The following is a 25047-nucleotide window of genomic DNA, read 5'->3' as shown; positions in this document are numbered from 1 at the left end:
ATTTGTATAGATTTTACTAAAGTAACAAGAAAAGATTATATAATAAGATAAATGTACTTATGACAATAAAAAATAGAATTTTGTTATTGCTTACCTTATGCGAACATACCAAAGAATCTGTAACTCATTCGCGGACAGTAAAGCGAACACATTAAATAATTTTTAGCAATTTTCAGGTAAAAATAATATGACAACTAATAACAATATATAATAAGATACATCTAACAGTAACTATTGTCTGACAATTCATTACATATTAGCATATCTGTAAAAAGATATCGAGTACATCCCATTATACCCCATGGTTTCATTATACCCCAGGTTCCTCTACAATCATTTACACGCGAAATCGCACATCAAATAATTTACATACATATGCTGTCGAATTAAAAGTTAGACAAAAATATTATTTGCGTATTTCGAAGATAGCATATTCGAATAAATATTTGGATATTCAGAGACAGCAAATTATTAGGATGATAAGCTTAATATTTTTTATTAATGTAGAAATACCTACTTATCTCTTATCTTTTTCAAATAAAACTACAAACAATATTACATTTGATTCTTGTTTTATTATTTATTTTAATATTTTTTGGCGTAGGGGTGCTTTATACAAACGCTTTCCGGGTGGATTTTGCCTTCGGCAGGCTAAGTGAACTTACGTCACTATTAGCATAATTAATAGTAGACGATAACAAAGACCGTGCATCTGTCAGCTACATTTCGTAAACAGAGACAGCCACGAGAGACTGTGACGTTAAAGTTCTTCGGGTTTATCATCATGTCGGCAAACAGAAGTGTCTTTGTACCCCGGGAACAATGCTCCGCCGGCCGAGCATTCCGCGAGTTTTCGCTTTTCCTTCTTACCGCCACCGACATATTCTCCCTCTCCCTTTCTATCTCTCTCTTTTCCATTCCGGTTGTGGCGCGGGTAAACTCAAGCCAATTAGAACGATTAGGATAATTAGACGAATTAGCGGGCGGACAAGTATTCTACCTGTGCATTTGTGGCAGCACTCGTCGTCGCGCGGGTCCAGCAACGCATAGCATCCTTCGATGTTCGGACACTGTTGTTTCAGACACTCCACGAATCCATTCTGGAAAGAAAGAGGCGAAAATTTATTTCTCTTGCGTATGAACAGAAAGCGGGATGTTATTCAAAAATCATACACTTTCTATCGGCTCTTCTTAATATGCCTCAAGAAAAATGTCAACTTTTGAGATAGCTGTAGACTTATATGCGAGAGAAAAGTTTGACCTATTTTTATAATCCTAAAGAAAAGGAATATCTCTCTTGCCATAAATATGATTTATTATATACTTCTGAAATATAATTCGTTGTATTATCCGCAGTTTAATAGATTCAAAGATGATGACTTGCTGAAATTACTAATTATTCGCGAGGTTTCATCGAAAAAGATAGTTTCGTTAGGTTTTAGCACGAGGAAAATCACGAGCTGCGAGAAAAGAATGTGAATGTACCAAATAAAACATATTATGAATCGGAAATTTGGTTGGCAATTAAGTCCCACAAAAAAGCGGCGACAGCGAAATTCCGGCTTGATTTTTTTATCGCCCGTCTTGTTCCGACTTCTCGTCCACGTCCACGTTTTATCGCGTTCCAGTAATTATTTCTCCGGTTTCGTTATCGGGTTCTATAATTAAGTCTTTACGGATTTATCTTCTGTCAGAATTACGTAAACTAATTTAAACGTGGGTCCGACGGTCATCACATGCGTACTAGACGCGCGGATCTGATTACGCGTGCCGCGAAAAAAAGATCTTTGCTTTCTAGGCTCCCTTGTCTAAAACTGATATTTTTACGCAACTTGCCTGAAATTAATTAATCATTTCCATAAAACGTGCGGGGAGATAAAAACAAGTAATATACCAAAACTATCGTAGATATAAAAGAGAAAAACAAAGCTCTGTAAAGAAAAAGTATCAATTATATATGTATATAATACTTAATTAAAATCAAGCGAGAAAACTCGATTTTTACTTCATTATTAAATTTTTTAACGACATTTCTTCATAATTACATGTACTTTTGTGCCTTGTATTTGTACTTTTTATATTAACTAAATGTTAATTAAATTGTGAATTTTACTTTTGTTAGTAGTCAGTATAATAGGAATACTTTTGATAAAGGAATAAATAAGTACGTTACTGCAATAAGAGATAAGAATGGAATAATTTCATAAACAAGAATAATTAAATAATTAAGGAATTAATAAATCTTTGCGATAGGAATGTAAATAAATAAACGCGCAAACATTCATCTAGCTAACTAAACGTTCATTCGCTCGGGCGATTTATGATCGTGTTTCATAAATCGTGAATGATTGATCGCGGTCGACCGCTTCGGCGCAACAAACAAATAATTATGTCACACATCGCACCGCCGTCAGCGTGCCGCTCGTTGCAGTAGCAGCAGCAGCAGCGGTAACAGCAGCAGCGGTAGCAACGGCAGCGGCAGCGGGGAAAACAAGAAGCCTCATCTCGGTCGGCCACGAGTCGACGAGTCAATGAACCAAACGCGCAGATAAATCGCCGCGGTCGCGCTAAGATCATTCGCGATGCAGTCGGTGCGTCGGGAGATGATCGAGGCTACGGCGGCGGCGGCGACGCGTCATAAGATGCACGCGTGAACGAGCGTGTGTGAACGTGCGTGCGTGCGCGTGCATTCGCTGCGCAACCGCGAATCGATTGCATCGAACGGATCGATGTGGAAATTCCTCTCTTTGACCTCCCGAACCAGGCCAAGCTACTTTAACCCCTTTAACCGTTCCGTCACCACATGGCGTTGCCTCGTCGTGTTTGATAACGACACAATCTATGAACTGGACTATGAAAACGGTCACGCAGCTTTCCATGTCTCTCGACCTCCCTCGCGGTTTCTTCGCTCTCTTCTCTCCTCTCATCCCACCCCTTTCCTCTCCTTAAAAGAAGAATCGCCGTATCGGATACGACCAGACGGATTTTTTCGCGATTCCCGCTAGTCTTGTCGACGCGTCACTCGATACACATACGTGTTTCTCGTCTGCTACTCTCTTGTTGCGTTTGCATTCCTTTTTCGCATTGAAACACTTCGTCACGTTACAATATTATAATATATTACAACGTCTTAGTATTCTTCGTCGAATTCGAAATCAATTTTTAATGGAAGTTTTGTAGATTATGTGTATAATATTCCTTCTCTTAAAGGACTATGCTCAGTTTGGGCCCCGGCTGAACAGCATTGAGATCTAGCTAGGATTGTAGAACATCAAAAAAGGATTAAAAAGTTCCATATGCACAACTTTGTAAAATGAGTCCCTTGAGTGCTATAGCTGCTCAAAGTTCGCTATTATGACCATGTACACTGAAAAAAATGCATGTAATTTTACATGGAAATTACATGTGTATAACTGGAAAATTATCTAAATTATATAAATATGCTTGGAAATTTACTGGAAATTATAAATTTCCAATCATATTTAGGCAATTTTCCAGTCATGAACATGTAATTCCATGTAAAATTACATGCATTTTTTTCAGTGTATACCATGTAGGACTGGTTTTATTCGACTTCTCAAATCATCTAGGACCTGGAATATGTCCAATCTTGACGAAGACAACTAAAACTTTTTTTGGACCCCAAATGAATAGTCATAAGTGATATATATTAATCGATGAAGAGGGGAGAGAGACATTCAAAGTATGAAACAAAATTAATTTTTTAATTGCCTAATTAAAATGTGGCCAATATATGTGTTCTAGGAGCACTCAGGAAATCTCTTCTATAAAGTTAGGCTTATGGAATTTTTGATTCTCTTTTGATACCTTAAAATTTTAGGCATGTCTCAAAGAATTGTTCATCCGGGGCCCAAATTCCCCTATAAAACTGGGCATAGCCTTTCTCAATCACGTATTACAGAGTTTGATTTATAGTATGGATTATATTATATTACTTCTACTGGTTGAAAATGGATAAATCAGAAGATTCTGTTTATATCAATCTGGTTATATCAACTAGAATTCTAATAGATTTAATCAGAAAATTTTTATTTAACTAGAGTTCCATTTAATTTAATCTAACCAAACATTTTCTTAGTGTACCTACCAACTTTCCGATTGATAACACTACTCTCTGAATTCTTTGGAGTGGAATCTCACTCTAAAGAGTGAAAATTGAGTCAAACTTGAAAAAGAGTGGCTTAATTTTCAATCTTTAAGAGTAAGATTTCATTCTTCAGAATAAGATTCTCTAAAAATCTCTTCGTACATATTTTAATTGACACAATTAAACCAATCATAAGATAAAACCTCTCCCTGTTTAGTTTCCGAAAGATGAAGTTTATTCGAAATTTACGCATAATTTATTCAATTGTAATTTCCTGTGCTATTAAGTGGTAATTAGTTATTCGGATACGCGGTTACCTTGCAAATGCAACGGAAGCAGCTCGTGTTCAGGATCTTATCGACGGTGATATCTTCTCCCTCGATGTCGCAGGTCTCTCGGCTTCCTGTAATCGAACAAAAACAATTGTAGTGAAAAGAATAAATAAGCAGAATACATATGCTCGCGCGTGATATCGGTTGTGTATCACGCCGCAATATCCCGGTAGTCCAATAGCGCGATAGAGACGCTATAATCACAATGCAGCATTCCAATCGACCTTCGTATATATGCTAGAAACTTCCTCATTCCTTCATACACGTCGTACGTGAGCCGAGCGCTCAAAGATTTACTATTACATTTTGGATAGTGATCGTGTATGGACATAGATCGCTTTCAATAATCGTTTCTAATAACGTTTTATGAGACTCACTCAGTCGTTGAATTAATACGATATACTGAAATGCTTTAGAAATTGCGAACAAACGAAATGCCGCTTTCTCCATAATTAAATCGCGACTAGAATTAGATTTAAGTCTTTTATACATGTTAAACTAATTTTAGATAGCTTGATAGTTTTATCCGATGACTTTTTTATACAATAATTTTTCGTAGATGTGAAATCATGCGAGAAACATATTTCGCAAATATTTTTTAAGTAACTTAAAATGATTGAGATAAATTCTTTTGGCAAATTGGCTTTCTATTTCTTTTTTTTTTTTACTTTATTTTTTCTCGCTCCCGTATTATTGCCTTATAAAAAAATGAAACGCGACAACGTCGTGAACGTACCTTAGGACGTACCCCAGTCGTTAAATTGTCCATTTCCCAGCGAAAATCATGTCGCGCTCCGCTGCTAGGTCGACGAAGCCGCCATCACCAACGTCCCTCCCGGTTCCCTCGCGCACGTATTCCTGCACACTTTAAGCAACTTTTTTGTAAAACTCCAGTCATTTCTCGCGATTCTCTCTCTTTTTTTTCTCTTTATTTATTACTCTCAAAGCGTAATCCACCCAACCGTTAAATTTTGTAACCAAGCTTTGTAACCAACGCTTGTTCTCTATTTTTGAATTTCCATTCGGGTATGTACGAGAGAGTGCGTGATTAATTTTTTTTGCTATTACTGTTTGTGGCTTTATCTATTTTTTAATTATTTATTCAGACGACATATCACATTCTATATATAGAGCAGAATAAAATATCGTTTTTCTCACTTTTCTTTTTATTTCTCCTTCTCATTCGTCCTCCTAATGGAGACAATAAGTTTTTGGCGTTTTTCCCTTCGAGAAAGCGCTTTGAGTACTCCGTCACTGCTCTCAGAGATTTAACGCGTTGTGCACTTTTCGAGGCGAATTCGTATCGTCTATTCCTTCGATTCATTTAGATATACGTATATCTCTCCACGAAAAATCTCACGAGAGAGGATCAATTATTTGCTTTATGGATAATCGATTGCAAAATTTCCGAATATTGCCACTCTCTGTCGGAAATATAGATCCATATTTTTATAACACACGTGATTAAATTGTCCGATTCTAAAATTTATCTTATTTTAATGAGTTTAAAAAGATTACATCAATATTTCCATTTTATAATACCGAAAAAAATGTTCAAAAAAATATTCACAGGTACAGTAAAATAGTTTGAAATAAATCATAATAAGTCATAATAAAATTTAATATGTATGTGTGTATAGCACTTAAAATCAATGGAAATATTTCTACGAAATGCATATAAGAGAAAAAAAATACTTATTTTCAATTAATTTATAAATTGATTTAAGAAGTCACTATAAAAAGGAAAAATATTATATGATAACAATTTCCTTATTTCTTTACCGCGAAACTAATTTTTAAGTTAATGTGAAATAAACATAAAAAATTATTGCATAAAAAAGCAAGCAGAAATAAGTGGAAATTAAAATCAAAATAATAAAAATAAGAGGATATGAGCCTAGCTAAATGTTTATTATTAAATTTTAACGACGAATAATTTTAACAATGAACAACAAACGACTTCTATCAAGTCGTTATCTATGTTGAAAAAAACTATTATTAAAAACTATATATATTATGAAGTTATAAAAGCAATGTCTAAATCCTAATTATTACACTATTTTAAAGTAAAATTAATATTAGGTCGCACTGACATCTTGTTGAGAAGTTGCCAAAATCTGACAAATATCGCGCAAATGTAAAGCTTCTTTTCATAGAATCTATGTGTAAAACGATCAAATGTGTAATCTTCGCCTAACATCTCGTCAACCGGAATGAAACTGTACTTGTTCTCTAGTTAAATTTGTCATTGTGATAAATTAACTAGAGAACAAGAACAGGTTCATTCTTTGACAAATTAAGTAAAGAGCAAGTACAGTTTAATTTTGGTTGACGAGCAGATAGGCAGAATCCATATATTTGATCGTTTTACATTTGCGCGATATTCGTCAGGTGTTGGAAACTTCTCAACAAGATTAATGCAATCTAATATTAATTTTACTTTAAAATAATGATTGATTCTTTGATTCAATTTTTTTTTATATAATGTTTTGATTCAACATTGATCATGATCTGATAGAGATCGAAACTGTTGTTTGAATTATTCATTAAAATTTAACAATAAATATCTAACTAGGTTCATAGACTTTTATTTTTATTATTTTGATTTTTAATCTGTTTGGGTCCTTTTATTGTCTATTTTTTTTAAATGGAAATTAATTATATTCATTTCAATTTGGTCGACTTTCATAACTTTTCTAGGAACTTTCCGAGAAAATGTTCAAACGCTGACAATCAAAATGAAAGCTGTTAGTATTGTGACTATTAAATAGTGACATCACGAGAACTCACAAAAATCACATTGTAAAAGTAAGTGGCAGTAGTCAATCGGAGATCGTTCGTTTTCGAAAATATTAATACTATTAATGACAATTATCATATTCTTCTGTTGCTTTTGTTAACTATTAGAGAAAAAACTTTGATACATTACTTTAATAGGAATGCGTGTACAAGAAAAGTTGGTTGGCGTTCGCGACCGTTTTCTTCTCTCTTTCTTTCTTTTTTCCTTTTCACGTATTTGTACATTTCTTTTTTTCATATTTTCATGGTTTATTTCGTCCGTGATTTTTTACGGAAAAGCAGCGAAACGCATGTAACAAACCGCGCGCGAGACATTTGTGTTTGCTAAGTAAATTTAAAACAGTTTTGCACTGCAATCTTTTTTTCTCTATTATCTTAATTATCTTTTCTGACCTTTTCCTATATATTTTTCTTTTTTTTTTCTTTCTCTTTTCCATCGGTTCCGGATGCTTTCTTCTGTCTTTCTTGTGCTCCTCGAGCTATTTGCACGGTTAAAAACTCGGAGAGCAGTCTGAAGAGAGCGCGCAAAAGGTGATATGAAACTCATGCTGTTCATTTGTCAGATGCCAATTTTACGCATGAAATGGATGTAGATGAATTTGTACATTCGAAGAAATTAATACTTTATTTGCCATGATAATTATACACAAATTACATCATAGAATTACTGTATGGAAGTCATAGCCTTCATATACGCATAAAAAGAATTTTATTTTTTATTTAATTTATATAATTAACGTATAAAGGAAGAACAATGCGAATTAAGTAGAAAATTATCATTATATAGAAGTGCTATAATTCCCAAGAAGATAGAGACATCATTAATATGCACATCTATATGATATGGCAATCAAAGCGTTAAATTGAAATTTAAATAAAATTTTATAATATAATATATATGTATAAAATTAAATTCTTTATACTTTTATAAGTATACATATAATTCTGTATTCATAATTATAATTATTAAATTAAGAGACTTTAATGATTAAAAGCTTCATGTGATTGAGAATTACTTTTTTTTTTTTTTTTCCCAGAAACTTGATTTATTGAGATTTTAATTGTCTTGAAAATTACAGCTCAAATAATATTACTTTTAAACTATATTAATCTAACATTTTTTATCTTTTAAAAATCGTCTAATTTCAATATAATAAAATAATTAAAAACATGGAAATCTCCCGAGAAAAAATAATGTCAAAATATGTCTTAAATATTAAAACTCCCCAACCATAACTTAATTTGCATATTAACAATGTTATTCTTTTCTTGACAATTAGTTCTCATTGCCAATTGCAGGAAAGCAGAGCAATTGAGAACGAGATGCATCAACTTGTTTTTAACATTTGTTTTTTAAACTAAAAAAACTCTAACATTCAATCCTAAAGACAACACTAAAGAAATTTGGTAACACTAAGGCTCTAAACGTAAAGTCAAATTAAAATAAGGCATGTAAACAATTAATCTTTTTAATTGAAAAGGAAGCGTATAAGCCAACGCTGGTTAAAATTTGTAATATCTTCGTACATTTATTAATTAATCTTTTATTAATTTTCTTACTTTTAAAATTTGCGAGTAACATCTTCATACATTTATTAATTAATCTTTTATTATTATTCTTACTTGATTTTAATATGACATATTTCATATTTCATAAAATTTCGAATTTCGTATTTCATAAAAAAACAAGAGATTTATAATAATTAATTTAAGAAACAGATACATGAATATAAGTTATATAGCAATTTCAATTACGAATAAGAATCTGTAAGTACAGACAAACAAAAGATACTTATACACTTTCAAGTTTAGGATTAATTGTCAGATGAAACGAAGCCGCGCTACGCGTAAATCTAATAGTTTCGGGCGGCGTTAAGGATGGGCACTCTCATTATCTGCATTCCGCGACTACAGCATATCGAAAGTGTTTATAAAATCGTACTTCGCTCTCGCGACTTCTGCGAAGCAGCGCGAATCAGTCACTGATTAGCTCTGGATAGTCAGCGGGAATGCAATTTCCTGAAAAGCACGTAGCGTTGCTCGTCCTCGATTACGCTTCGCAAAGAGAGACTTGCGCTTCCGCCGATGAATGCGGACAATTTCCGAGATGCACTTAGCCGTCGTACAGTGCGTTGCGGCGTCCTGAAAAAGGACACGGAGGGAAGGGACGAGAGGTATTTACGCACTCGTTGCACTCAGCGTAAGTGGCCGTTTAGGTTGAACTTACCGCTCGTTGTTCCGCGCGGATACGGTTACGCCCGATGCAATTTCCGACGAAAATGACGCACGCGCGCAAAAGTACCCAGGATACAGTTACCATCGTTAATTGAACTCTGCCGGACTGACCTCGTGAAATCGACTTTGTTGTCGTTGACCGATATGTTCCACAATACGCACAATTGTGGATGAGTGATTGTATGTCGCGAAAGTAAATCAGTCGTCCCGTAAAAGACATTAACGCGAAATCACGTTGTAGTTGTATTAAGTTGATAATTTGCAAAAATTAGTCGAGGACATGTAACTTCCGTTATATGCAGTATGTAATCTGTTATGTAATCTGTTATAGAGATTACGTAACGGATTACATAGTAAAAAAGTTTTACATGGTTTTAAGAGCTCATTTCAAAAGATATTCAAGAGGAGCAGAGATATAAGAAATTTTTTCTGGTATATAAAATATTTACTTAAATAATTTGTATACGAAAGTTCAAATTTTTTATTAATCATAATTGGTTGCTCGATGAAACCCACGATAATAGATAGATCAATACACACGATTTTTTTAATGATTATATTTGCAGATAATATAAAAGAATAACTTATACCTATTTAATATCAAGATTAGATTTTTTTTATAAAAATTGACGAATATTTTCACATAAACTAATTCAACTAGAAAAGAAAATGTATTTAATAATTACAAAAAGTTTGATTAATTTTTTACATTCACCACAAAAATGCTTCAAAAGTGTTGCTTTGTAATTTTGAGTAATTTTAGAAAACTGTTAATTCTTCTAACACACACAGGTAATTCTTATGTGCTCCGTATATTACGAGTAATCCATGTATACTCTTCAGATAGAATGACTTCCGTAAAGATTAAAATGAACGTGTAGGATCTTGAAAAAATAGTCACAAAAATGGTACACAGAGTGTTTTAAAAAAAATTTACACGCGAATTCTCCTGAATAATTTGTCGGTAACTCGCGCAAACTCACGAAGGAACCAAGCATTCTTACGAGAATGCGAGGCAGAGACGGCGACCTGCTCCATTCGCGATGACTCGTATGAGCCGTGAGATTCGACTCGATTCTGGTGCAAATAGAACGGCAGATAATGGAGATAGGCTAAGAATAGAGCATTTAAAAGGCGTAAATGGAGCATGACGGACTCGCGCGCGAGTGCACCGCGAGATAGCAAAGCAGCTGGAATCGGGAATTCGATCGCTTCGTCGGCAATATTCGCGCCCAGCTCTTGTTGGGTCTTGTTCACGTATATCGCGGAAGTATCACTCGACACAACTATTACGAAACGCGAACGAAAGCGAGATAAAAACGTAGTTTTACGCCGTCAATCCCTAACACGCGATATTTCTGCTACTTTCTTTCATGATTTCTTTATATCGGTCAAGTATCAAAAACGAGGAGAATATTCGTAATTATTAAGAGAATGATAATACTATACTAACTACTTTGAGATTATAAATTTAATGTCGATAGAAAGAAAAGAAATTTTTAAGTGGTATAAACGCTATAGATTAAGGGATAATCATCATCATAAATATAGTAATGTTAAATCTGACTTGCAAAATTTGGATGAAACATATAGCAGGTATGGTTATATAGCATCATTATTGTTTCTTTCTCTGAAAAAAACGAGACATAAACAAATATAATACGTAATAGTATTCTCTTCCTTTAGCTCTTATTAGAATGTAATCTATAATGATTTGTGTAATTTATATAGCGACAGGATTGTTTCTTAATCAGTAATTAATTTATTAGCGTTTGCACGTAAAGCTCTATCGAAGAATATAGTTCTTTTTTCTTCTATTGAAAAGAATAGTTTTTACTTTATGGCATATAAATGTTCAAATTTAGAAGGTTCTATAATATATGTATATTTTATAAACATATAAAAATTTAAAAGAAATAAAAAACAATAATTTTGATCAAATATTTTTTTAACTGACATGGTATAGTATATTCCAGGATTACTTTAGAACTTCATCGGAAAGCACTGTTAGTTTAATTACTCTCGAAAAATAGCGCGATGGTACTTCTCGCTTATATATTAATCTGAATGCAACCAAACAGCATCGATCGAGTTTCGACGTTGGCACCCTTTTGAGCCCAATCATTAGTCAGCTATCAAAATAACACGCTCGCAATCGTTGCGTGCGTCGCGCGTGCTTTCTGTGCGCTCGTAATACTCACCGATTATACTTTCTGAGGTGGCGTCGCAACGATGTGCCGTCGAAAGGAAGGCCAGGGCCAAAGCCAAAGCCAGTGTCGAAGGTAATCGTGTCAACTCCATGTTTAGATGTACCGGATCTCAGACTTTGCCGCGACAATTTGCTGAAAGAACCACAAACAAGATAATCATTAACCACATGACTCCACGTTCTTATTTTCTTTGATCGTGCAATAAAGTTGCAAAACATTTGTACAGATTTATATTTTCAAAACACGAGCCAATGTTTACGTATTACAAGCATGTCTCTGATAGTGGTGTCAGCTTGAATTTTTACATACTTTTTAACATTAACTAGATAAATACACAGCATTATAATAAATTTGTTGAGTAAAGCAAGAATAATTTCATTACGCAAAATGAAAGTTTATATTCCATTTCATTTTATACAAATTTAACTTTCTGAAATGATTCCGAGATATTAGATAATATTTAAGACGCAGTACTGCGTAATACGCACTTTCCCTTCGTTTGTAGAGTTTACAGAGTTTAGAGAGTTTACAGTAAATTTGAAGAAATCATCAAGTACACTGTTAAATTCATATAATATGTCAAATTATACCCAATTGAGTCATTTTCGTAGATCGCCACTGCTCCTACTCAATATGTCGTTAATTTAACTAAAACAATGAAATTAAACAATTTAACTCAAGAAAATGTATTAAAAATACATTGTTTATTTTACAAATGATACGGACGTTGTTTGTTTTACAAATAGCTACAGATATGGATGATTTATATTTTGATACACATAGAAGTTAAAAATAACAAAATTCAATTCAAAAGGATTGTTGCCAAAAGGAAGGTTGCCATTTGATATCCAACAGTGTATATAGTATATATTGTCACCATTAGCATTAATACATAATAGTCTGATGCATTTCCCTGATTTCCATACGCTTAGACGCATAAATTTCCGCGGCGCCATAATGCAACATGGATTATATGCGTCGACACGGGTTCATGTTTTTATTTAAAACAGCAAATTGTTTAATCACTCCACAAGTCTTAAAGCACATGCTATTAAATTCGAAAAATTAAGGAGAAAAGAAAGGAATGTCTCGAGGGAACTGAGTAACACGATCGTCGAAAAGGAAATAACGGAATATGCTCAATTATTTAACACGTTATATGCATACTTCCCCCCCAAATGCTTGAAATAAGCCTAACGACTTTTGTTTGATTAATAAGATTCTAGCGATCGTGAGGGTAAAAATTTACATTAGCGATTCTCGCCGTCGCCGATCAGTTCTTAATCGATTACGAAACCAATATTTACGCGTCTATTGTATCTTTTGTATGCAACGCGAGTATCGTTACACCCACGACGAAATATCTCTATGCCGATGAGATGACTCGACAAATCTATTAATACGTGCACACACGTATCGTTCGTCGAGGAGGCGCGTACGCGCCATATCGATCAGGTAAAAATCGTAAAAAAAGATCGTAAAAAAAGAAGGAGAAAAAACTAAAAAGATATAACGGTCAACCGCGCGACAGGACCAAGAATCAAGAAATTTATGAGTAGATATTCTTTCGATCGGCTGGTCCGAACTCCGGGAATATTCCTGAACGCATAGCACTGCGAACGAATAGATTGCGTCAAGTGCGAAGATAAGTATATTAATCACGCTCAGTTTTAGTTACTGGAGTCGTTTATTTCGAAAGTCGTTTAGGTCAGCTGAGATATTTGAATCGCTATGCAATTTTATGCCGTGTTTTCATCGCATATTTACAATATAATAATATGCGACAAGTTAATATGGAAAATATCAATGTATTATTAATTGTATCAATTGAGAAAAATAAACCTATTTTCAGTCAAGCGGATCTTGCAAAGTGCTTCAATATTTCAGAGTGAATTTATAACATATCCAATTCTGTAAACCGCGCGAAATCTTTGTCGGTCTTAAATCCCAGCTAAGACAATATTGTTCAGAATAAATTAAATTTCAGTTCTTAAGATATTTAAATTATCAATTTAATTTATGTGATATTACTACTTTAGTTCTATTCATGATTGCGTTTCAAGATCGAAAAAGGCACGCATTTACAGAATTGGATACGTATATAAGATCAGTTTTTAATTCCTGTACTCTCTGAATTGGTGCACACGATAATAAGTCGAAGTGAAACAAATATACAGCTTTTTCACTTCAACTTATTGCACCGTGTATGTACACTAGTTCAGAGAGTGCAGGAATAAAAAAACAGATTTCTATTCATTCTGTGTGTAAAACACTAAGATCTGCTTTGACCGAAAATAAGTTTATCTCTTTTAACTCTCGCCGGTCTAATATTTGAATTGTAATTGTTGTCTAATATTTGAATGTAACTGTTGATATTAATTATACTTTTTACTTTCTATCTTTCGTCTATGATTTCATGAAATGCTACTCACATGAGACATTAACTCCCGTTATTTGAAAAAATATATACGACCCCGTTCACAGAGCCGATGCTTTTCCCGACCGTATATAAATTGTCTACAGAGAGAACAAATGTTATTCTTTATTTTTCTCTATTGTGATGCTTGAATGGGAAAGATGATCAACTTCAGAGGGATATTATATCCCGATAAATTTCCACGCTCTTCAATCTACAATTCGAGGGAACTTCTGCTCCGCTATGCATAACGACGCGCATAATGACGCGTCGACACGAGATTGTTTGCAATCATGCAGATTGTTTGCACGAACGAGGCGCGAACAAACAACGCTCGCGCGACGCTTGTTTGCGAAAGGTGCGCGAGGGGAGTGCTCTTTCTCGTACTACGTAGTAGGCGATTTACACGCGGCCAAGGCGGTCTAATCCAAATCGCAGATGTCGGCGATATAATCACTGGTAATATCCCGCGCGATTACATACGTAAGTTTATAACGTGAAATATGAGTGGAAACTAGGGCTGTGTAAATATTCGAACAACGCGATATCGTTCGAATAAATCCGACACGAGGATTCCGATTCAAAATATTTCAACGATCAAGATACTGAAATATCAGCTTTTGTATCTAATTTATCTATTCAAATATTCAGGTATATAGGATTTGAACATTCAACATACTAGAATATCGGGTTTTGCACACCAATTCGTATATCCGAATATACGGCTATATATGCTAGGAATTTAGTAGACTGATCGTAAATGTTAAAAAATGTAATGAACATCGAAGCATCGTAAAATACAAACTGCTAATATTCCCTATTAAATAGGGGTTTCCTTGATGTCTTTTTGATATTTGTACATGTGTAAGATATTCCGGTTATTATATTGCTGAGTGGAAACGAGAAGATAAATTTACGTGCCATGCCAATTGTAGGCTTATAAAAGACGTAGGTTTCTCCGATGTAGGAGAATAACATAGAAAAATGAGTTGATTTCTTACACGGAATAGATAGCAGTATGGAAAATTATGAGAGAATCGCAGTTACCGAGATTATTGCCACAATAGATACTAATTTAGCAATTAGGAATTAGCAGCAATTCTTTCTACAAAAATGGATGCAAAACGTGTACGTTTGAAACTCGAAATTGAATATTAGATCTTGTTCCGTTTAGAATTGTACACTGAGAGAAAAAATGGGTTATAATTATCATAATTTAACTGTAATTTGTAGTTATTTTTTGGAACAACTATATGTATATTTGTAATTGTTTTAACCATGCAAATATAGTTAATTATGCTATTAATATAGTCACACTCACTGCTTGAAAATCTTTAGTTTTTTCTTAATATATTTTTCAGTTATTATTGCTACATAAATAATAAGCAAAGTTAAGAAAATAATTATATTTACTATAATTACGATTGCTAAATCAAAATGTTCATTTTATTTTCCACTTGACATTTTACTGTATTAATATTTGAAATTATCATTAATTATAGTAAACGCATATTAACCATATATACTCGTATAATGAAAGTAAACAGAAAGAGAACTGTACGTGTAGCGAAGAAATAATCTACTCTCAAGAAAAAGACTATATACAGTTTTTGATTAACAGACGTATAGTGAACATATATTTGTGTGCTTTCAAATACTATACATATAATATTGCAGTAGAGTGAAAAAATAAAAAAAATGGAATGAATCATGAAAAATTTGTTATAATAAAATGTAAGAACAATCTAATCTTTTTACCACTCCTACACTGAAAAAAAGATTGACTGCTGCAGCAAATTAGATGGTAAAATATGGCATAGTATTTTTAATTGGCTGCAGTAGCCAATTTTTGGTTGCGTTAGCCTATCTGCAATGTCAGTATAAGATTTCGATAGACTAACACAACCAAAAATTGACTGCTGCAACCAATTAAAAATGCTATGCCATATTTTACCATCTAATTTACTGCAGCAGCCAATCTTTTTTTTCACTATGGATTACCCATAGAACGATATAATAATAGTACACAATCGGCAAGCAAGTGATCCAGAATGTTTTGTATGATTATTCGCGTACGGCAGAGGCAGGCAGACAGGTAGTCGTAAAACATCAGCGTGGAAAATTTTCCCAACGCACACCGGCGTGTTCATGAAAGTATATCAAATTGACAAGTGTGTAGCGAGTCTTAAGTGGAACAGCTCTATTATGGGGCGTGATTAATAAATATTCGCACGTCACGCAGGTATAAGAGGCCGGGTTCACCTGGTCTATTCGCCACATGTGCGTGCACCAATGCGTCGACAATCGCGCCGCCGCTTGCCATTGATGTATTTAGCGGCGACAATATTGGGCAACATTTATCTCAGATGAGATAAAGAGTGTGTATACTTTTTTAAGCGTTTTCTTAGGAAAGAAATGTGTTTGGGATGGGTAACGACGCTCATATATACAGTCGCCACTTGTACTCGCATACGCACCAATATAATTACATTTAAATATAGAAATTATGACTCATCGTGCTTTGCATGTCTTCTTACCGCCACAAGTATCTTTTTAGTCGTTTTAAAATTTTTTCGATATCAAATCTCATTTCTCGAATACATTTCTCAATATAATAGTGCGCTATTAGGTAAATGTTTTTACATATTCTTACTCTAAATATTGTTAGACCCAATATATAATAAAATTACAACTTACTATAAAGGTAAGTCTTACGCCTATGATAGCAAATTTGTTTGGACTGCATATTAAAGCCATTGTACACTGATCTAATCTGATTGTGAGTGTAAACGTGAAATATTTCGCAAATATTTCGAATTGTTAAATACGCATTTTATCAATAGATAATAAAATAGCATAATAAAATGTGTTGAGGATTTTACGATTTAATCCGTTTCTATTTATATTAAACACAAATCACTACGTCAGTTTGAATGCGCACTGAGTGCATTCAACTACAGAATTCAGTATGAGAGAGAGAGAGAGAGAGAGAGATAGAGTTATTATTTTTTATTTTTAAATTATTATTTTTAAAATATTAAATTTTAAATGTTTTCTTTATATCAATTAACTATCAACTAAGTTTTTTTGTTTTGTATATTTATTCTTTTTGCACTTTCTTTACATCTTCGTTTTCATTAATTATTATATGCTCTTGACGAAAATCTATTGTTTTACTCCTTTCGAAAAGACAAAACTCAGATTTATACATGCAAATCTGGCATTAAAATAACAAATATTCTTTAGCACCAAGAAGAAGTCAGCATATGTGTCTGCAATTTTCGTCGTCGTCCTCTTCGCACGTACTATTCAACTATTAATAGTCATTACCACTTTCACTCAGTGCCGTTATTACTGCTCCTCCTCTCCACCGCCTCCCGGCGATCGTTCTCGTTTTGCTTCGGACTTTAATTAGGATTCCGTCATGACGCGAGCTCCGGACTCCAGCTGCTTCGAATACGCTTTTTCTGAGCGCATCGCTAATTCGCCGACTAAGCGTTCCGATCGAATCTCGGCAGCGGCGAATAAACTCGTAACAAGCGGCGCTCCAAAGGGAAGTTCTAGGCTCGTTGCACTGTAATACGCTAAATTAGATCGTAAGCACCGCAAAGAGTGAATCCAAAGAAGCGTCCATTAGACTGATAGTTACCATCGACAAAGTTACTATTTCAATACTGAAAAGTTCAATACTCTTCCTTCCATAGTTTCAAGACGTTATATACATTATTTTTATTATTTATGATTCATCATATATTAATAATTTATGAAAACTGATATCAATATCTATATATACATCTTGCTCTTTAAATTATACTTTATATAATAAATAATAAGATATATATTTGATAATAACAAACTGTTTCAAATATCATACGATGTCTTTATTTCCAAATATATTACTATTTGATTTTTATAATTAACACAAGAATATATTAGTTCCAATACTCTTTTTACAATATCTATCAAGACACAGATATCACGGTTCTAAAATAAATGAAAATATCAATGCTTTTTTTTAAACGATTATCTTCATCGTCCGTACATAGCGACGACTAAATTATCCATTCGTCAGATATGCATTCCGTTATTAGTTGGTCAGGCTTCGCGAGTGAGTAGACAAAATGTCAAGATTTGATTTACGAGGCGGCCCAGAGCGCCAGCTTCAGAGAAATTAAGCACAGCAGCTTGATTAGCCCGGTGAACCAATCTTATGGCCGTCGAAAATCTTCGAAATATTTATGTAATCGTTTATCATGGGACAATACAAAATTTACGCGATAATATTGGAATGGTAATATCGTAACACACTTGATACTTACGGCAGCTACTTTTGTTATTTTGAATTTGATGTCGCGTATAATTCATACGAATTAAATGCTCGGTCAAGCTAATGAATAACGGTTTATGACACGTGTTGTCACGACGCAATTGTATACGATGATTATGATCTATGTGATGTAACATGTGATGAAGCGAAGACAACATAAAAAAAACCGCAATTTTACGATGTCCTCTACTACTGTGAAAACTTTCGTATTAATTGTCAATTGACGTTACGTTGTGGATGTGTTACAATTAATTTCTCCTGGTATTTATACTTAATGACGCGATGAATTGAAAGCCGGATGTTCTTCTGGCACGTGCTGTCGCATTAATTTGCATATTTTGCTTTTAAAACCGTTTCCTCCAGTTTCAAGGAAAGTCACGGTAATTATTTTTTTTATCGGTAAATATCTTTCTCTGCAACTGCTGTATAAAACTAATATAGTGGAGACGCCCATAAGGTGCTAATTGCTGTTAATTAAAACGCTAATTGCACAAATTCTATATCTTTATTATACTATACGTATCGTATGTATGCTAAATTTAAGTGGCATGCAAAATACAAGATAAGAGGTAAGTTACTTAATGTTACCATCTCATATGCAAAACGTTAATTTCATTCTTTATTACGTCTCTTCCAAGCGCAAGGAGGAGTATCCTCCTCCGTGCATCATCGGGAATCAACTCTCAGTAGCACTGCTCCGCACTACTCTCGCCCTCTCTTCAGCCCTTCACCTTTTTCCTCTTCTGCCACATGCGCCGTTCACGGACACGTGCTCGTGTTTATGTGCCCTCTCTGCTAACTCCGTGCTTCTCTCTCTCTCTCTCTCTCTTTCGTTCTGCATTACGTCGTTGCACGATGTGCTCATTTGCGCAAGCGTGCGCGGCACTGTGCAAAAAAAATGCACTAGCTTGCGCAAAAGCACGAACGAATAAGCGAGCGAACAAGCGAGCCTACGGGCTGGAGCAGTACACGTGCACGTGCATCGGATAGGGAACTAGGAGGCGACAGAGAAGGGGGGATCAGCAGGCAGCACGGTCGCTTGCTTTTATGAGAAGTGTATCGCGGTGGAAACACCTGCGGTACCGCGAGGCTGATTTAAATAGACGTCGGGAATACCGATGCACCGTGATATACGCGGATCTATAATATATGATTCCTAACGACGATTTCGCGCTACGAGACGCGAGTGTCGCAGAAGCACTGGTACAATTAATGATTTAACAAAATGTATAATGAATAATTGTTGGATAAATTAAGATATATAAAAATGTGTCGGAAATGACTATTCATACTCGTGTTGCAAAGTAATGTTCCTTAGTGTAATTAATAAGTAGAAATCGATCGTTGTACATACAGCAAATATAATTATTTTATTTAATCTTGTTCTAGTGATATTCATGTAATATAATTTGAAATTAATTGCTATAGAACAAAGTAACGTTCTCGCAAATAGACGTCAAGCTAAAAGAAATATTTCGTAACCACGAAACTGTGTATTTTTTCTGCGATTTTGCACATTTATCGGGACGTCTTTCTCGCAACTTTAGCACAGAATATTGCTGCAATCTTCGGTATATTTTTACTGCGGCTGTATATTTTATCGAACGTGTGCCGCACACCCCATGTCTGACTTTGTCGAGAAAGTTACGATTCTCGTAGATGTTATTCTAGGAGAGAGAGAGAGAGAGAGAGAATTACGACGCACTGTAAAATTGTTCGCGCGACTTGTAACTCTTAATCTAACCATGCCAGCTTTCGAAGAGCGAGGTAAAAAAATAGGCCGCTAGAAAAATCACGACGGAAATGAAAAATGCGTGAGCGATCCATGCGTGCGTCATAAGAAACAAATGAAAAAAAGAGAATAGAAAAATAAAACTTTTTACGTATACGCTTTTTACGTATAGTCTGACAAATAAAATACTTTAAAATGAAACTACTAAATAATAATGCATAATTTATTAATACCTAAACATTTCCAGAAAATTTATAAAACTCTTGATGAATATAATACAATTCACATATCAAATAAATTTTTTTCCAAGCAGAAATAAATTATTTTTATAAAAAAGGAATCTTTTTAATGTGCAAGATATCGCATACAAATTGTTTTTAAAAATAAAGGTAAACTGATAAAAAGTTTCATGGCAGATAGAAAAACATGTCATAAAAGTTAAAATATGTGTTACAACGAATATTCAGAAGTTTGTTTTTTCTTATAAGCAATTGCGCGCGAATGCCGGTTGCTTCGTAAAAATGGGCAATAAATTTTAAAATATTGCTTATTTAAAATAAAATAAATAATCTTTTTCATGTAAGCGAATTTTAAAAATCTACTTTACAGGTGGAAATTTGTTTTTATTGCAATACTTTACATTACACTGTGTCTTCTCTCTTTCCACACTTTGAAATTCTAATGATTATATATCTATAAAAGATCGTACACTCTTGTTATTCTATATTACATTGCTTTCATTATTATCGTGTTACATGTACCAAGCAACCCTGAATTTAATGTTTTCAATCTTCCGCCTTGAATCATTGCGATTGTGCATAGTACGGCGCGAGAGGGGAGAGAGAAGAAAAAGACTGGCCGGAGGAGTAAGAGCGTTTTACGATTACATCGCGTAGCTTTTTCTCCGCGTTCGAGCAAGGATGAGCCCGCGAAGTTACGGGATTGAAAATAGAGACTGACGCGCGCATTATTCACGTCGTGACTTTTCAGCGTCGACCGTGTTATGTACATAGCTGGCAGTTTCCTTTACCTTTTTCTCAGTCGCGGCCCTTCCAACTCCAACGATTCTAGTTGTAGTTTATTATTTCGACGGCAGTGATCATTATTCAGAAGTTAATGGTAATCGATATTTTTTTTATTACGTGTTCGATCTAACATTGAGATTGATGTAAACACAAAAAAATACATACTGTACGTAAATAATAATTATTTGTTTCTGACATTTCGAAAGTTTATATATCCACAAATTTTTATTCAAAATATATTCTGAATCCTAGTAAGTTTAATATATTTCAATCAAGATTATTAAATTAAAACAAATTCGATTTTCTTATTATACGAGATGTAAAGTCGCTTCTTCGATAAAAGTTTATGATTTTGATAAGTTCCACAATATTTTAGTATTTTACATAATCAAGAAGCATGACTGAAGTATTTCTCAGATTTCTCTCTCTGTTTCTGAAGTCAACAAGATGTTAATAGCACTTACATGTAAAACATAGCAGATGTGATTCTAATTAAACTAGCGAGATCAGAGGGCGCAATCTTACTGGCAACGAACAGTCTGTATTTTTGTGAATCAATTAATTCCTGATATTGTAGCTTCTCTAGCGCGATATATTTTTGGGTGGATTGTATATTTTTTTTTCGCAGATTCGCTGCTACGAAAAGAAGAAGCGCGCATCGAATGGAAATTGTAATTCCCGTGAAATGTTATTCCGAGGAAGACAGTAACGAGGCCTTCGTAAAATCATTTCCGTGGATTACAATTCTTAATTTAAACGCGCTCGTATGGTTATCCAAGGAAAAAGGAATGAGATGATCCGGCGAGGTAACTGCGGCAAAACCTTTCACATTATGCCGCATAAAATTAGACTCGTGTTCGCAAAATCGTATGTGGTATGAATTTTAATATTTAAATGTCATAACTTAATATCGATGAAGAATCGTTTATACTACTTCGCGTTTTCTTTATTTACATTATTTAAAATGTTGCAATTTGTCAAAGAGCTTTTTACAATTATATATTGCCAGAGTAAAACTTGTTTATATACATCGACTATTATAAATAAAATTTTTTCGTTGTTTTTCATTGTATTGAATAAATACGATAAAATCCACAATTTAATTGACTTTCTTCATTATATATTATATGCAAGATTTTCATAAAATACAATAGATGATAGATTATCGCCAGACATAAGAAGAATTGGTAGAAACAGATTAGTTAGACTCTTTAATTAATTTGTTCATATATTTTTCCTTTTATTATCAATATCTGCGCAATTCAATTGAAGCAAGATTCGATTATCTTCCTATTTATCATTTATCATTTATCTTAAAATTATCTTTTTATATTTAAAATTCTGAAGTAATTGCATATAATTTTACTTTTTGAAATCGATTCTGACACGCGCATCACAATGGTGCGGTATTAGTTAACAGTTTTAGGGAGAATACCGAAATATCTCGGATATTTAAATTTTAAATCATTTTTCTGCGTTTCTTCATAAAAAAGGATTTCTTTTATGCGTTTACGGTTCCACGAAAAAATCGCGGAACGAATCGCTCTTTTTTTCCGGTTTGTAATCTTTTTCGTAGAGAGCAACTCAGCCGCATTCGCGGAACTTGTTGCGTTTGAATTTACTATTGGAGTCTTCGCGACTTCGAAGAAGCATGAGCGGGTTTAGTAAAAACGCTAACTCATAATTTCTAGAAAATAAACAAAAATAAGAGGAGAAGTAAAGCAAAATCATCAAGTGCGACTTCAACTGATACACGATATTTTCTTTGTGCGAGAGCATGTTCATTTAATTCAATGCGAGATACATATTCATTTAATTCAAAACTGTATTGATGATATTTTTTTATTTATACTTTAATATTTTCCTTGAATATATTAACATCTTATTTCTGATGTATTTATATTGATTGTATTTTATAAGGATTATTTTTATTTATTTTTCCTAATTATATCTATTTATTATATTATACTATTGTCTATTAATATCTATTATATGTAATTGCTGAATGTATTAAAACGCAGAGTTTTTTAAACTTAAATGAAATTGCTCGAAGGAAGGAAATAATAATCACGATGTATTTGTCAGCCACAAACTTTCTTCGTCTATTCTGCCAACAGTGTATGATTTATCAGACACGTAAGTATTAAATTAATTTGCTGAGAGACCGTTTAGCATGGTAATTGCTTCTTGTTTAACAACAATATCGGCATGTTTTTATAGGCCGACAAGGAATATAGACACACATAGAGGACTACATTTAGTCACGTATCAATGCGAGCCTGTAATAATGAATTATCGTTCGCTAAGCAGTAATAACTGCTTGTTCGATGCGGTAATTATCGACCACGAACGGCAGCGGTAATCGTTCATTTAGCAATCGTTTGTTGTAGGCTAATGTAATGCAACATTAAGTGCGCCGTCGTCGATCTTTATCGCGGGCGGCGTTCACGATCTCTCTTCACGACGGAATATGGGCGTTCCTCGCGCCACGGCCGATAAAACACGTGTTTCGAATTTTCCGCGGTACGGCGACGGCGTGGCGTTTACACGTTTGCTCTAATTATCAATATTGTTACACGACCACCGATCGCGATCGAGGATCGTATGCTTACGTAGGAATAATGCGCACTTAGGATAATTGATGAACAATCATCGCTGGGAAAACGAACGTTCCATATCGGCTATTCGTTACAATCATTGATTTATTGCGATCGCGGTCATGTTTATGTTCTTTTTTTCTTCGTAAAGTCACAAGCTGATAGCACGTTGGAAACTTAAGCTTCAGACACACGATTTGTAAGGCATGAGAAATGCCGCGGAATTACTTGGTTTCGGGAATATTTATCAAATTTCCAAGTCCATCTCGTCTCTGGATGATTGAAAGTCATTAAGAGACGGCTTTTCGAAGACCCCTTTTTGCGCCGTGCGCGTAATAATTTATGCACATAGAAACGCGTAACTCCGAATCGTTTCTCTGTCGGTGAATCAATATTGAAATTTCAATATTTGAACCGTTTGAGTGCTCAAGACTGCTCATACCGTTCATCGATGTCACTTTTTATAAACTGCACGGTTACTTATTCACCGTCACGTGTAATAAGAGTTTGATTTAGAATCGCATATTATTTTACAGTGACGTCCTTAAACGGTATCAACTGGTATTAACATAAATAGTTTACAAGCTTGTCTTTTTCGAATTTAATGAATATTAGGTATTATATCAAGCTGTCATGAGTCCAAATTAAACGAGTCTTTCTCGGTTGTATTATTCACAACGGTATATGCATTATGTAATAGTAAATGGTATGATAAAATCCTGCCGAAATATAGGATGTCACAAAAATAGAAATTTAAGTTGATAAATATATAGTTCTCGGGAATTCAAATTTTTTAATGCTAATAGAAGCATAGAAACTATTTCTATGTTTATTCATTAAGTTGATATGATCCCTGGATCGCGGATAGAAGTTACGGATTAGGTTCAAAAGGAATTGAGATATAAAAGTTACAAACCGTGTAACATAAATTAGATCGAAAGAGTAGAAGACAAGTCACACAGAGAGAAAAATGTTTGGTATTTGTAACTATAATTATATATTACTATAATTATGATTATTACTGCTATAATAATAATAACAGTAACTATATATATAGTTCCAGCAACAAATGTATATAATTGGCAACCTAAAATGACTATAATTATAGTTGTTATAACCATAAAATAGTTGAAATTACCATAAAAATGGTTCAAGTGACTATAATTAACTATAATTAACCATAAAAAATATGGTTGTCCCAAAATATAACTATAAAATTATAGTCACCTGAACCATTTTTATGGTAATTTCAACTATTTTATGGTT

At 33.9% G+C, this 25047-nt stretch overlaps 1 protein-coding gene across 3 annotated transcripts in view; it reads right to left on the bottom strand.

Moving 5' to 3' along the window:
- The window catches only part of cv-2 (crosveinless 2-secreting protein), a 43802-nt gene that overhangs the window by 7599 nt on the left and 11156 nt on the right, over positions 1-25047 (bottom strand). For 2 of the 3 annotated variants that reach the window (XM_018449502.1, XM_018449504.1), the window contains exons 2-4: positions 11676-11816; positions 4426-4511; positions 1001-1100 (exon numbers count right to left, since the gene is read on the bottom strand). In XM_018449502.1, coding sequence (XP_018305004.1) covers positions 1001-1100; positions 4426-4511; positions 11676-11775 — 286 coding nt within the window. In that variant the 5' untranslated portion in view covers positions 11776-11816. Of the gene's footprint in view, positions 1-1000; positions 1101-4425; positions 4512-11675; positions 11817-17430; positions 17636-25047 lie in introns of those variants that run through there. The other variant, XM_018449503.1, reaches the window with a different exon arrangement.

The sequence above is a fragment of the Mycetomoellerius zeteki genome, unplaced genomic scaffold (genome assembly GCF_001594055.1).
Source record: "Mycetomoellerius zeteki isolate Tzet28-1 unplaced genomic scaffold, Tzet1.0 scaffold245, whole genome shotgun sequence".
Lineage (NCBI taxonomy): Eukaryota > Metazoa > Arthropoda > Insecta > Hymenoptera > Formicidae > Mycetomoellerius > Mycetomoellerius zeteki.
This window is presented reverse-complemented; position numbering and strand designations above follow the sequence as displayed.